The sequence below is a fragment of the Bombus pascuorum genome, chromosome 4 (genome assembly GCF_905332965.1).
Source record: "Bombus pascuorum chromosome 4, iyBomPasc1.1, whole genome shotgun sequence".
NCBI classification, from domain to species: domain Eukaryota; kingdom Metazoa; phylum Arthropoda; class Insecta; order Hymenoptera; family Apidae; genus Bombus; species Bombus pascuorum.
Window position 1 is genome coordinate 16,470,098 of NC_083491.1, and position 11,509 is coordinate 16,481,606.

Below are 11,509 nucleotides of genomic sequence, written 5' to 3' on the forward strand. Positions count from 1 at the left end.
AATATTTATACCGGTCTAGTTACATGGAACTCCCTGTACGAAGCAGGTAGAGCATTATAAATCAAGACAGATAGTCATCGGTCAGATGAGGAGCCAGAGATTGAGCGTAGAAACGCGCCGCGTACACCGTACGACACGAGCGTTCTCGTATTTCAAGGGATCCAGTCAGTTAACGACAGGCACAAAGCAATAAAAAGGGTTCGTTGTTTGATTAACGTCGAATTTCTACCGTCTTTAGACCAAATAACAGCGTCAGACGTTAACGACCACACGTAAACGATTTGCACGGTACTTCATAGACGCATGGTAGCATCTATACTTAATCATAAATTAGTCGCGCGACGGTCGCTAGCCAATTTACACCAGGCGAACGTATTTTCGTTTGATTGGAGTCGACAGATGAGTAGGGTTCGATCGTACGTGACAATACTTGGAATTTCGACGCTTGTATTAGCCATTGATGATTGACAATGAATGTAATTATCGATAATTCGCGAGCACCTTCTAGGTGCACCTTTGAGTGGCGATTGAGCAACTAAGCATAGGTTCTCTAGAAGCTGTTAATCGCAGGATGCGTTGGCAGATAAATTGAATAACGGTATGAGGCAAGGAGGCTTTTTGATAGCGAGCTTGGTGAGATACGCTATACAGACAGAAAAACTTAAGGAAATAATAATTAGATTGCGGATGTTTATGTATCTGTGGCAATAGCGGACGTGCAAAAATATTTCCGGCTAACAAAGTGAAAATTGCAGCTGTTCCCGATTATCACTGAACGCATATTACCGAGCACAAACAGAACGAATCGGTAAATTCGCGGTGTGCAAGAGGAGAGTTCCGTCGACCATAATTTGCAAGGTTGCTGGCCTGAAGCTACAGGGGATCGCCGTAAGCGTGACGAGAGAACAGGTTGCCGAGAATTTTAACGATTATGAAAATTTCCAAAAATAGGATATCTATTCTTTCATTTTAGTCATAAAGGTACACCGACGTGTCAGGTCAGTCTCGTATATTGTTTTTATCTAAGCAAGATCGCGCAATATGATACATACCTCGTCTTTATATCTGTAACCTTATTGATTAAAAAACCGCCTTACAGATTGTGCAATGTGGTAAACATAGAATTACAAAGTTACTGATCCGTTGCTTGCATGTTGTTCAATAAAGTATAAACCGAATAAGATCTCCTTATGATCTGCAATTAGAATGCTGAAGAAAATACTGGTATTGTAATACAAAGGTGTATTATCGTAACTTTGTCGACGTCTACGTACGGCGATAAAAGTTTCCAGAGACAACACGTAAAATACACTGGCTTTTAAAGTTATCGATCGCCTGGTGAACATCGTGGACAACGTGATCATCTTCACGATATTGGTTAAACGTTCGTTATGCCAGCCTGAGAGCCACTGGCTTCTGTCAAGCGTCCAGCTCTGAACGATAATTTATCATTTAAAGTTCGTTATTTTTAGAAAATTCCACTTAACAGGTATCGTGCCGCGATACTTTCAATTTCATTTCTATCGTCTACATTCTTAAATTATTTGTTTCTATTCACAAGTGTCGTCGAGTAACAACAGTTTCATATTGGTAAAAATATTTTAAATTACTGAAATTTATATTGTTCGAATTCTTATTTGTCGAATTTTGAACAGTTGAAAGTTCAAGTAATTTGTTTATCTTTTATATGTTTACATATATGAAATTTTCTAAAAAAAAGTCTTGCTTTCTAAGTAAGCGTTATGCACGATACGGGACGTGTTAATCGATGCATATAATTAACCCTTACCGCATAGTTCAACTCGTTTCCAATCCAACAGATGTACAAGAGCTGAGATATAGCTGCGCTCAGATAAATCCCGAACTTCATGACGTCTGAGCTTTGCCCTCCGACCTGTACGAACGATGCAAATCTATCACGATCTGATCAGTACATTCGACCATCATGTCTTACCACGACAGCCTGGAAACCACTCAGGCAAATAATCGAAGTACTCGAAAGCATCTGAATGAACATACTCAAGCTGAAAAGTTTGTTATAATCGTTGGTCATACACACTAATCGCTGATAAAATTGAAAGCACGTCTTGTACCGGTAGAGAAATCTATTGTTCAGTTTCTTTCTATTGAGACGAATATTCGCGTGAATGCGTTCGTCATAAATCTCAACCGTCTGTAAAGACAAGTTCACGATACAACGAAGATTTGAAACGTTATAAATGAAAATTAACCCGCACTGTAAACGTGTTTATGGTACTCTTAAAGCGCACATGTAGATCTTTCATATTCAATGGGTTTTTCAGTTAATAGTTTCTAAACAAATTTCAAACGAATCACACGACGACTTCGTATATTCTAAATTAAAATTATTATACAATTTTTGACAATATTCTGTTTAAATACGTTATACATATAGCGAATAGTACAAAGTAAAACTTTATGTTTTGTTCGTTATGTTATGTTCTAATTAGTCCGAATATGAAAGACATAGTAAGACACGTATATAAAGTAAAGATCAAATATCATTTTCTTACATGCTCCTTCGTTTCGATCCCACAATTTTCAAAATTTACATTCAACATATCGAATAATACAGTAAGCAAGGTGCAGATCATAACTACAAAACTGTCTATTCCAATTATTCCCAATAAACCGCCGAAAACAGCGCACGTTTCTATAACCAAACTTATCTCGTGCCAAGGTGATATCGTAGTATTGAAAGGATACTGTGCTCTGATCAACAAACCGTCTTCCATCGGTGAGAAAAATAACAGAGCAGTTCCTAATATAGATCCTAACGCGGTAAACCCATAGAATATCATTTTGCTTTGTACTTGATGCTTTTCGATAATTTCCTTGATATATTCGACTTCTATAAAGAATATCGTATAGTTAATTAACTAGAGAAGACCTGTAGATAACTCGGTACTGATGTTTCATAGTTTTAGTTTGCTACCGTACGAAAGAATGTCGCTATAGAAACAGGCGAACAAGTCTAGTTGAAATGTTGCATATTGCAAAAGGCAAGTGTACAAGACACGACAATGTGAAATGTGCCGAGTAATTCTGAATAAGTCCCTGGTAGAGAATGCTTGACGGAAAAACGCCGTGAAAAAGATTGGCAGAATGGGCCGTGAAAAAGTGATCAAATAGACCTGAATTAATGATCTCAACGGACGTCATTCGCTGCGTCACTTTAGTATCCAAGATACGTTTCTCCGTCTATGCTCTTGTTTTCACCTAACAAGAGGTATACCCTCTCCACAAGAGACAGTTCATGTCGTCCACCGCGTGGATGGAGTGAAATGGTAAAGTATGAAATGCATTGAGCTATGTCACAAAACATATCGATGTCACTTCATGAAATATTGCACGAGGAATTGTTTAAAGCAAACGTTATCGATCATTTCATGTAGTAATGTTTATGGTAAATGTTAATTATTATTAACTATATTAGCTATAGAATCAGCCAAACAATTTTTTTGTTTAATCTGATCTCTAACTCCAAATTTTATGTATAAAAATAAAACTTTAGATTTTTCTTCTGTCATTTACATTTTTCACTGTCTTGTATACAAATGAGATTGAGAGGTTTGCGTTGAATCCGAATAAAAATCCTTACAGTTAAGTCACAAGACATAGCATAATTTATGACATATTATGTGATAATTAGATTGCGCGTTTTTCATCAAATGTGTCTGATTTTAAATTGTTTCTACTCACCGGAAAATTCGCAGAGATCGTCGGTACATTTTAATACTTCGTTCAATAGCCTGGTTATTCTTTTTCGACGAAATTGCAAGTTCATCGCCTTATATATAACAACAAAAATTCCTGCAAAAATACAGCCATCGTCGGTGCTGATCGGTAAGTTGTCTCGGTTCACATAAATATCTAGGAACAGAGTGATTGCGAAGATGTACATAGCTATCAGCATCCATATTTTGTATACGAAGTAGGCACGGTTTAAAAACGCTGAACTCTTTGAATCAATTTCTCCGAGCCCACTGTACCTATAAACAAAATGGCGCACTTGCTTCATTAAATATGTATATCATTTCATAGATATTCTTGATAACAATTAACAAATTTCCTATCAGTAATTCTACTATTATTCATAACAGTTATACCGGTCGAGAAATTGTATATATGAACGACAAATTTATTATCACGATTCTCACTTAATATAGCTAATCTCAAGATTTATTAATTTTCGAAAGGGTTTCATCCACTCGTGACCTGGCTCTTGAGCCATCTTAATGTAACTTGTTCTCCAACGACTCAAAGAATAAAAATATTTTCTCATAGGTAAAGTCACCAAGTCATCCGTATCGTGTGAGTACATAGTATATACCTACATACTATGTATGTACTTTAACTCTGGCATGTATCATCGGTTATTTTCAATCAATTTGACACGATGCCTCTTAAGAAAATTGCGGCCGATTTTCGGAATTATAGACTCGATCGTGCTACACGTGTTGGGTCCCCAAGTCACTTCCGCGAATATCGATAGAAGTGGCAGTAATTGCATACCGATGGACGGGCAAAGACACGTTTTACTACAACTTGGCAAGGAGAATAGTGACAGTCTAAAGCAAAGTGATACGGAGCAACAATTTTATTGTGTATTACATGTTGTACAGTAGCTAATGCATGTCTGTTCCAATAACGTCAAATAAAAGTGCTTTCTTGACTATTCTAAGTTCTCTTGAAGTAAAAAAAACTGAATCGCATGAATAATATTTTAATATTGTTATCATATTTATTGCCATCTATTTTTAATCGATAGCTTTAAATGCTTATGGAATGAAAATAATGATAAAAGTAATTTATTTATTTGGTTTAATGTATAAAGTTACAAAAAAAAAATCTTTCCGGTACCGGGAATCGAACCCGAGCCTCCTGGGTGAGAGCCAGGTATCCTAGCCACTAGACCATACCGGATTTGATAACTTTGATTTCTTCATTATTGAAATAGTTAAGTAGCATATTAGATATAATTTTTAATGTTTATATAATATATTTTAATAATATCTGTTTTTATTGTGCAAAATAATTTATTGATATCAATAAATTATTAACTTGCGATTTGTAAAATTAATTTTATGCATATTTGATGAAATCAACATACAGTTAGTCTAATGAATCGAATCAGTAGAGGCAAACAAACACACATAGCGTGTTTGGTTGTTTCTTTCTGAACCTAATGTTTAGGTTTAGACAAAGTAGGTATTAGGAAAATGTTAATTCTGTAAAAACTTGTTTCCTTGGGATCTTTCTTACATAGGCAACAGAGAGGTTAGAGAATGAATCAATATGTATACAGTCTGTTCGACCTTATTCTGTTTTAGCGTTCCAACTCGTTTCTTCGCATTTTTATGTTTTCTATTTATAACGTGTAGTACATGTATAAACTATATAATATTTACAATTTTTTAATTTCAATTATTCATATTTATGATTGGTTGCTTCTTTAGGTGACCCAATATCATGCGTGCGTATATGTGATTAGGTTTCGCGATCTCAATTGAAGATCGTACATATCGCAAGTGTTTGTAACAGTGCCTATAGATTGAATAAAGTTTTCGTTAAATTTGGATTAATGCTCTGTATGTGGTCTGCTACTGGTAGGTGATTTTAGTTCAGTAATAAATTAGCTCCGTAATTGCAGTACATTTGAATGCATTGATAGTGATACTGAGGCATTAGTTTTATGTGTCTTGAATTTTGATCCAGTGTGTATGTATTTACGTACTGTTGTGTGATATGCAAAACAAACAAGGTCAGACCTCGCAAACGTAATATTGATTTTGTAACTATATATGTAAAGAGTAACATAATTTATATAAATGTTATCTTTACGAATATCTTTCTTAGTATTAGAAATTAATTGTACGTCAATGCATCGAATTTACAATTTAAAATATATTATCTAAGAAAATCACAATAATGATGCAACATGCACACACACGCGCGTTATTGCGAAATAAAATAATTATGAATTTAAAACAATTAATTATTTTGTTTTGTTGTAGCTTTCTACAATAATCTATGACCAATTAATACATTATTTTTTCACTTTTATACGATAAAAAAAGTTAGCATTTCGTATTGAGAATTGAACACGGGATTCTCGCGCTGCCTATAACTGGAGTGCTTCAAAAGTATCTTTATAAAATGTTAAGATAGCTAAATTATGTTTTTACCCTTAGAAATTTGTCAAAAACTGCAAAAAAATTGTCAGGAGTGGGATTCGAACCCACGCCTCCAGATGGAGACCAGAAGGCACATTGGGATCAGATATTTGAAAACTGATAAGGTAATAACCTTGAGTCTGGCGCCTTAGACCGCTCGGCCATCCTGACACGTGCTAACGGCATTTTATACAATGTAAATATTTATGTTTTCATATGATTACATCTGATTTTATACTTCTTCCTCTAACCTAATATATATAAAAAAAGGGTAATTCTATTATATACTAGTAAATTTGAATTTATAGTGAAATATATTAATTATCTATATTGCCACTTTTATTTATAATATTTTTTAATGTATATATGGAAAGTATTGATTTCTAAAATAAAAATCAAAATATTATAGAAAAATAAAAGAATAAATAAATATTTTATTATAATATAGTATTTTGTAAATGAAAGTATCAACAAAAAAATAAAATTCTGATTACATGTTTCCGCCCGGGATCGAACCGGGGACCTTGTGCGTGTGAAGCACACGTGATAACCACTACACTACGGAAACTACATTGCGGAACACTTTATTAACAGCTTATATAGGTATAAACTAGTTATTTGAAAACCAAATTCGCTAATGTAATTTTTGCCAAAATTGGGTCCACTGATATCTTTTTCAATACTGATTCCTTTAATATAATTTTTTCCAATAAATTTATGGCATCTATTACATAAAATAAAAAGATTAAAGTATTCACTGTAGTACGGTCTTCAAATAGTAAATGTAAAATAATGATGCTTTCGGCCTACTTTTATTGTTACTTTGCTTCGCCGATTTTATATCATGTTACGGATTGTTGTTATTCCGACACGGTGTGAATTCAAAGATTCTTTCTCAGGCTACAAAATTTATTCATTTTATTTCTTTTGTTTATGCTTTAAAATGTTATGTCGTCTGAATTCACATGTGTAACTTAATCGTAAAATGAAGAACACATTTCGTTTTCAATAATCGATTATTTATTTACTGCGTTCATTTTGTGAAAGTGTAAGGGATATTAATCGTTTCGGTCCTTGTAATAACTTTCGTGTATGTTTCATATGGAATTTTAGCGATTTTATGGTGAATTAGAAATAAGTTGTTCATTAATATTTTAGCGAGGGATCAGAGGGTTAAAGGTTAATGATGTATTTAACGTATTATTAATATATTTACAAAATTTCAATAAATAATATATCGGAAGTCAATGAGCACAAATCTTATACATAAATTATTCCATATCATGTCTATTTTTACACTATTAAGTGTGAAACACATTTACCGATATTATAATAAATTGAGTTACTAACAGTGTTACATACAGTGATATACTATAGAATGTTCATACTATATTAAATACAGTGAGTATTGAAATGATTGTTAATAATTCGGACCTTATTTTCTTTAAAGCATAAATATACCGTCGTATTTATTATATCTGATACTTATTTACTTATCATACGTATTTTCTTGAGATCTGGGAAACATGCAAATACTATTTTGATTGAGGTTCAATATTCTTGATTTAATGAATATACTATAACTTGAATTTATTTTACGAGTATATAATAAATATTAATTGATAATTGCACGAGAGGATTGAAAAATATACCATGAAACTATACACACTGACTGTCATATTTGGACTAAATTACTGATATTTTACTTTCTGAAAATGATTATTTGTGATACAACACACAAATGGTTGAATATGTTCTCAAATAATAAAAAATGCATGTCTATAATGGATAAACGTTTGTATGTTCAATTAAGTTAATAACGTAATAGTTAAATACTGTACAAAAGATAAAAAAATATTGAGTAAATAATAAATGCTAACTGTGGAAAAACAGAGAAAGGACTATTTTTGTTAAAAAAACTCATTTCTTTCTTTTATCGCAGTCGGTGGTTTTTTGTATTATCAATTTATTTCGCTGCCTAGTTACTTTGGTTGTCGGCCGACTATTCGGTGCAATTTGTTTTAACCCTTGTTGCGAGATTTTCGCTGGACTAGCTGTACGTGGAGGCGTTGGACCTTTCAAAAGAGCTTCGACATCAGCTAGCCGTTTTCTCAAAGTTCTATTTTCACGTTTGTATTTCGCAAGTTCAGAATCTTTATCCAATCTTTCATGACCGGAACTGCTAGTTTCTTCCGCAAAGTGCCTAAACATGAGGTGTAGTTTTTCCTCATGTTCTCTTTGCATCAAAACTATTCTTCTCTCTGCTTCTAATTTAGTCTGTTTTAGAGCATTTGTTAATGTCTGTATCTGCCATTCTTGGGACTCTATATGACCTTCTAATTCAGCTGTCTGAACTTCGAGATTTTTAGAACTTTCCTTTAAATCGATTACTTTCAGAAAATACTTATAAAATAAAGTTCTCATTTCACCATCTGAAAGTTTCGCCAACCTCTCCATTAGCATTCTTTCCCCTTTCTCACGTTGTGATTGATTTTCATCGAATCCTTTCCGTCCACAAATCATCTCATTTTTGTGTTCGATCATAGCATCGATCGCCTCAATGGTTTCTCCACATTCTAATAATTTTCGTTCTTCTACAGTGGATAACGTTTTCTCTTTTTGAAACTTTTCATCCAGATCGCATTTCTCATCTACTAAACAATCTCGAGTACGTCGAAGGTTTCGAATTTCATGACGTAGAGCTTCTTTTTCATCTATGTCTGCCGTTCTTTCCAAATCCATGGATTTTTCTTTTAAAACATGATCAAGATGTGATATTCTTGCACTTACGTCTAACAAATTTTTTTTCTTATCAGAGTAATCGGTTTTTGATTTACTGTTATTTTTTTCATCCTCACTTTCCGATTGCATCTCTTTTAATTTGGAAGCAGTTAAGTTATATTTTTCCTCGAGATCACGTATTTTTTTCTGATCCTCTGCTAATTCCTCTTCTAATTGTTTCTTACGTTCTTCTTCTTTTTTTAGTTGTTTCTTCAATTTCTCCATTTGCTTTTTAGATGTATTTAAAGAACTCTCAAGTTCTAGTACTTTTTTAGCAGAATCACCTGCAATTTGCTTTATCATTTCAATATCCATTAATCTTTTCTCATAATGGATGGCCATGTTTTTATATAATTCAATTTCCTTTTTATGAGCAGATTTTTCTTCTGAGTCTTTATAGATACAAGCATTTTCCGCTTGAGCCAGTTGGCTTCTTGTATTATAATATTCTTCTTCTAATTTACTCCATTTGCGCTGAAATTTTTGTTTTGCGCTAGCGCGTGCATCTGAATTTTTTATCATATCTGCAATGAATTTTTCTTTAATTTTAATAGTCGTTTGTAGCTCTTCTATACGTTTATGGGCTCCATCTAAATCTGATTGAATCTTTTTCACTTGAGTTTGTTTTGCCTCATTATTTAATGTCAAAGTTTTTAATTCTTTTATGGGTTCGGGCACTTCTGTTGTTTTCAAAGCATCAATTAATAAATCCGGTGAATTGTCATTATGAATTGCAATATTTTCATTGATAAATGATTCAGGTTCACGATTGTCTAAGATTCTTATACTAGCAAATGCTGATGTTTTATTATCTAATATTTGATTTTGGTTAGATTTAAGGCTATCGTTAAAGGCTAACACTTCATTACACATTTCAGAACCAGGAAGCATTGAATTCCTCCTGGAATTTGGATTTCTAAGTGGAACTGGTCTAGTTGCAGAGACATAATTATTATTAGTATTCATAGATCTTGTTATAGATGGAATGATTTCTATATTTGTTTCTCTGAACTCGTCTCTTTTGGAATCAACTATTTTATCCGTTTCTATTTTAAGTTTATTCATACATTCATCCAATTTTTCTAAAAAATCTGGGTTCTCTGAACTAACATCACTGTGCTCTTCTTCTTCTTCCTCTTCTTCATCGTCATCATCATTAGTTTCAGACAGTTCACTCTCTGAACTGGATAAACAATTTAAGTCAATTTTTCTTTCCATTTGATGTACAGATTCATCTGTCTTTTCATCTGTTTCAGTTACTTCTTCTATTCTTTCCAATGATCTTCTTGCATTTTCTGTATAGCCTTGCAAACTACCTGTATCATCACTAGCAATGCATTCTTCATACTCTTGTTTCATACATAGCCATTGTTCAATCTGATCTTGTTCTGTATGAGGTAAAATATTACTTGTCATGAGCTTAGTAAATAGGCCCTCTGCATTTGAAACTAGTTTAGACCATTGAGCTGCTGCAAATTCTAATCTAAATATGTCAGCACTAGAACTGCGCTCTCCTGATGTAGCAGAGGTAATTGTATCGTGCATTTCATCTCCTGTTTGTTCACTTTCTTCTTCTGTAATATGCTGTTGTTCATGATTATTGTGCGGATAGGATGGCACATTAGTCATATATGGTGCATAACACTGATGATTGTCCAACACCGCTTGGTGATGGATCCAAGGTGTATAATGCATCATTTTGGAAATCTTATATTATACAATTTAACATAATAAATACAGCTTTATTCTCTCACATGAATAAATGTTTTATAATTTAGTATTACCACCCCATTCTGTTCTAAAATATTTTCACTCTTTTATCATTTGAAACATTCAAGTTTCAAATCTACTTCCATCGTTTCTAACCTATTTGAAACTTTTCATGTTTCAAAATTATGTTTAAGATTTTCACTATTACTGCTACATTTTTTTATATTCTAAGTAGTGTATAGAATTCGGTTGAATGTATTCAAACACTTATAGAATATTTTACAAAGTCCTGTATTGAATAATTAACAGAAATGTCTAGCAGAAACTGGTGCCAACTTATAATTAATACACAAGGAAACATATTTGGGATATTATGTACATATACATATTATTATTATACTGGTTTTGAAGTCTGTTATATATATTGTATTATGATATGGAATATGTAAAGTGTAAATTATATAAAAATAATTACAATACGAAAAATAAATGAGATGTTATAAAAATTGCTTTATGAAATGGTTTGTGGAGTGAATCCTCAAAAGTTACTTTTACAACTATATAATAAATGTAAGAAAGCTTGTTATAAATTTTTAAATTATAAATGTTTTATATAAATATTAGTGCCATTAAACACGTAAAATTGATATAAACCTTTTTGAATCACTGTTAATTGGTAGCCCTGACACCAGAATTCAATTCATTTGACTTAAAATGCTCAAATATTACTATAATAATTAAATTTGTATTTTTACTTACAAAAGTAATAATGTGTACGTTGAGGCCTGACTTCTACTCCATGCACTACGGATCTTTGTACT

General features: G+C 32.7%; 2 protein-coding genes and 3 non-coding genes across 5 annotated transcripts; all 5 read right to left on the reverse strand.

Annotated features, from left to right (window-relative positions):
* Window positions 1-968: 968 nt before the first annotated feature.
* LOC132906128 (odorant receptor Or1-like) lies at window positions 969-4,132 on the reverse strand. Its single transcript, XM_060957998.1, has 6 exons — window positions 3,724-4,132; window positions 2,532-2,872; window positions 1,955-2,245; window positions 1,790-1,894; window positions 1,275-1,433; window positions 969-1,195 (listed from the first exon to the last, which is right to left on the reverse strand). Exons 1-6 carry the CDS (start codon window positions 4,040-4,042, stop codon window positions 1,133-1,135), a joined length of 1,278 nt encoding a protein of 425 aa, XP_060813981.1. The 5' UTR covers window positions 4,043-4,132; the 3' UTR covers window positions 969-1,132.
* Window positions 4,133-4,875: 743 nt separating this feature from the next.
* Trnae-cuc (transfer RNA glutamic acid (anticodon CUC)) lies at window positions 4,876-4,947 on the reverse strand. The gene has a single exon. It is a non-coding gene; the product is annotated as a tRNA-Glu (tRNA).
* Window positions 4,948-6,241: 1,294 nt separating this feature from the next.
* On the reverse strand, window positions 6,242-6,368 carry Trnal-caa (transfer RNA leucine (anticodon CAA)). The gene is made up of 2 exons: window positions 6,331-6,368; window positions 6,242-6,276 (listed from the first exon to the last, which is right to left on the reverse strand). It is a non-coding gene; the product is annotated as a tRNA-Leu (tRNA).
* A 324-nt stretch (window positions 6,369-6,692) lies between these two features.
* On the reverse strand, window positions 6,693-6,765 carry Trnav-cac (transfer RNA valine (anticodon CAC)). Its single transcript has one exon. It is a non-coding gene; the product is annotated as a tRNA-Val (tRNA).
* Window positions 6,766-7,194: 429 nt separating this feature from the next.
* LOC132906423 (kinesin-like protein costa) lies at window positions 7,195-11,042 on the reverse strand. The gene has a single exon (XM_060958599.1). It carries the CDS (start codon window positions 10,674-10,676, stop codon window positions 8,118-8,120), a length of 2,559 nt encoding a protein of 852 aa, XP_060814582.1. The 5' UTR covers window positions 10,677-11,042; the 3' UTR covers window positions 7,195-8,117.
* Between the last annotated feature and the right edge of the window lie 467 nt (window positions 11,043-11,509).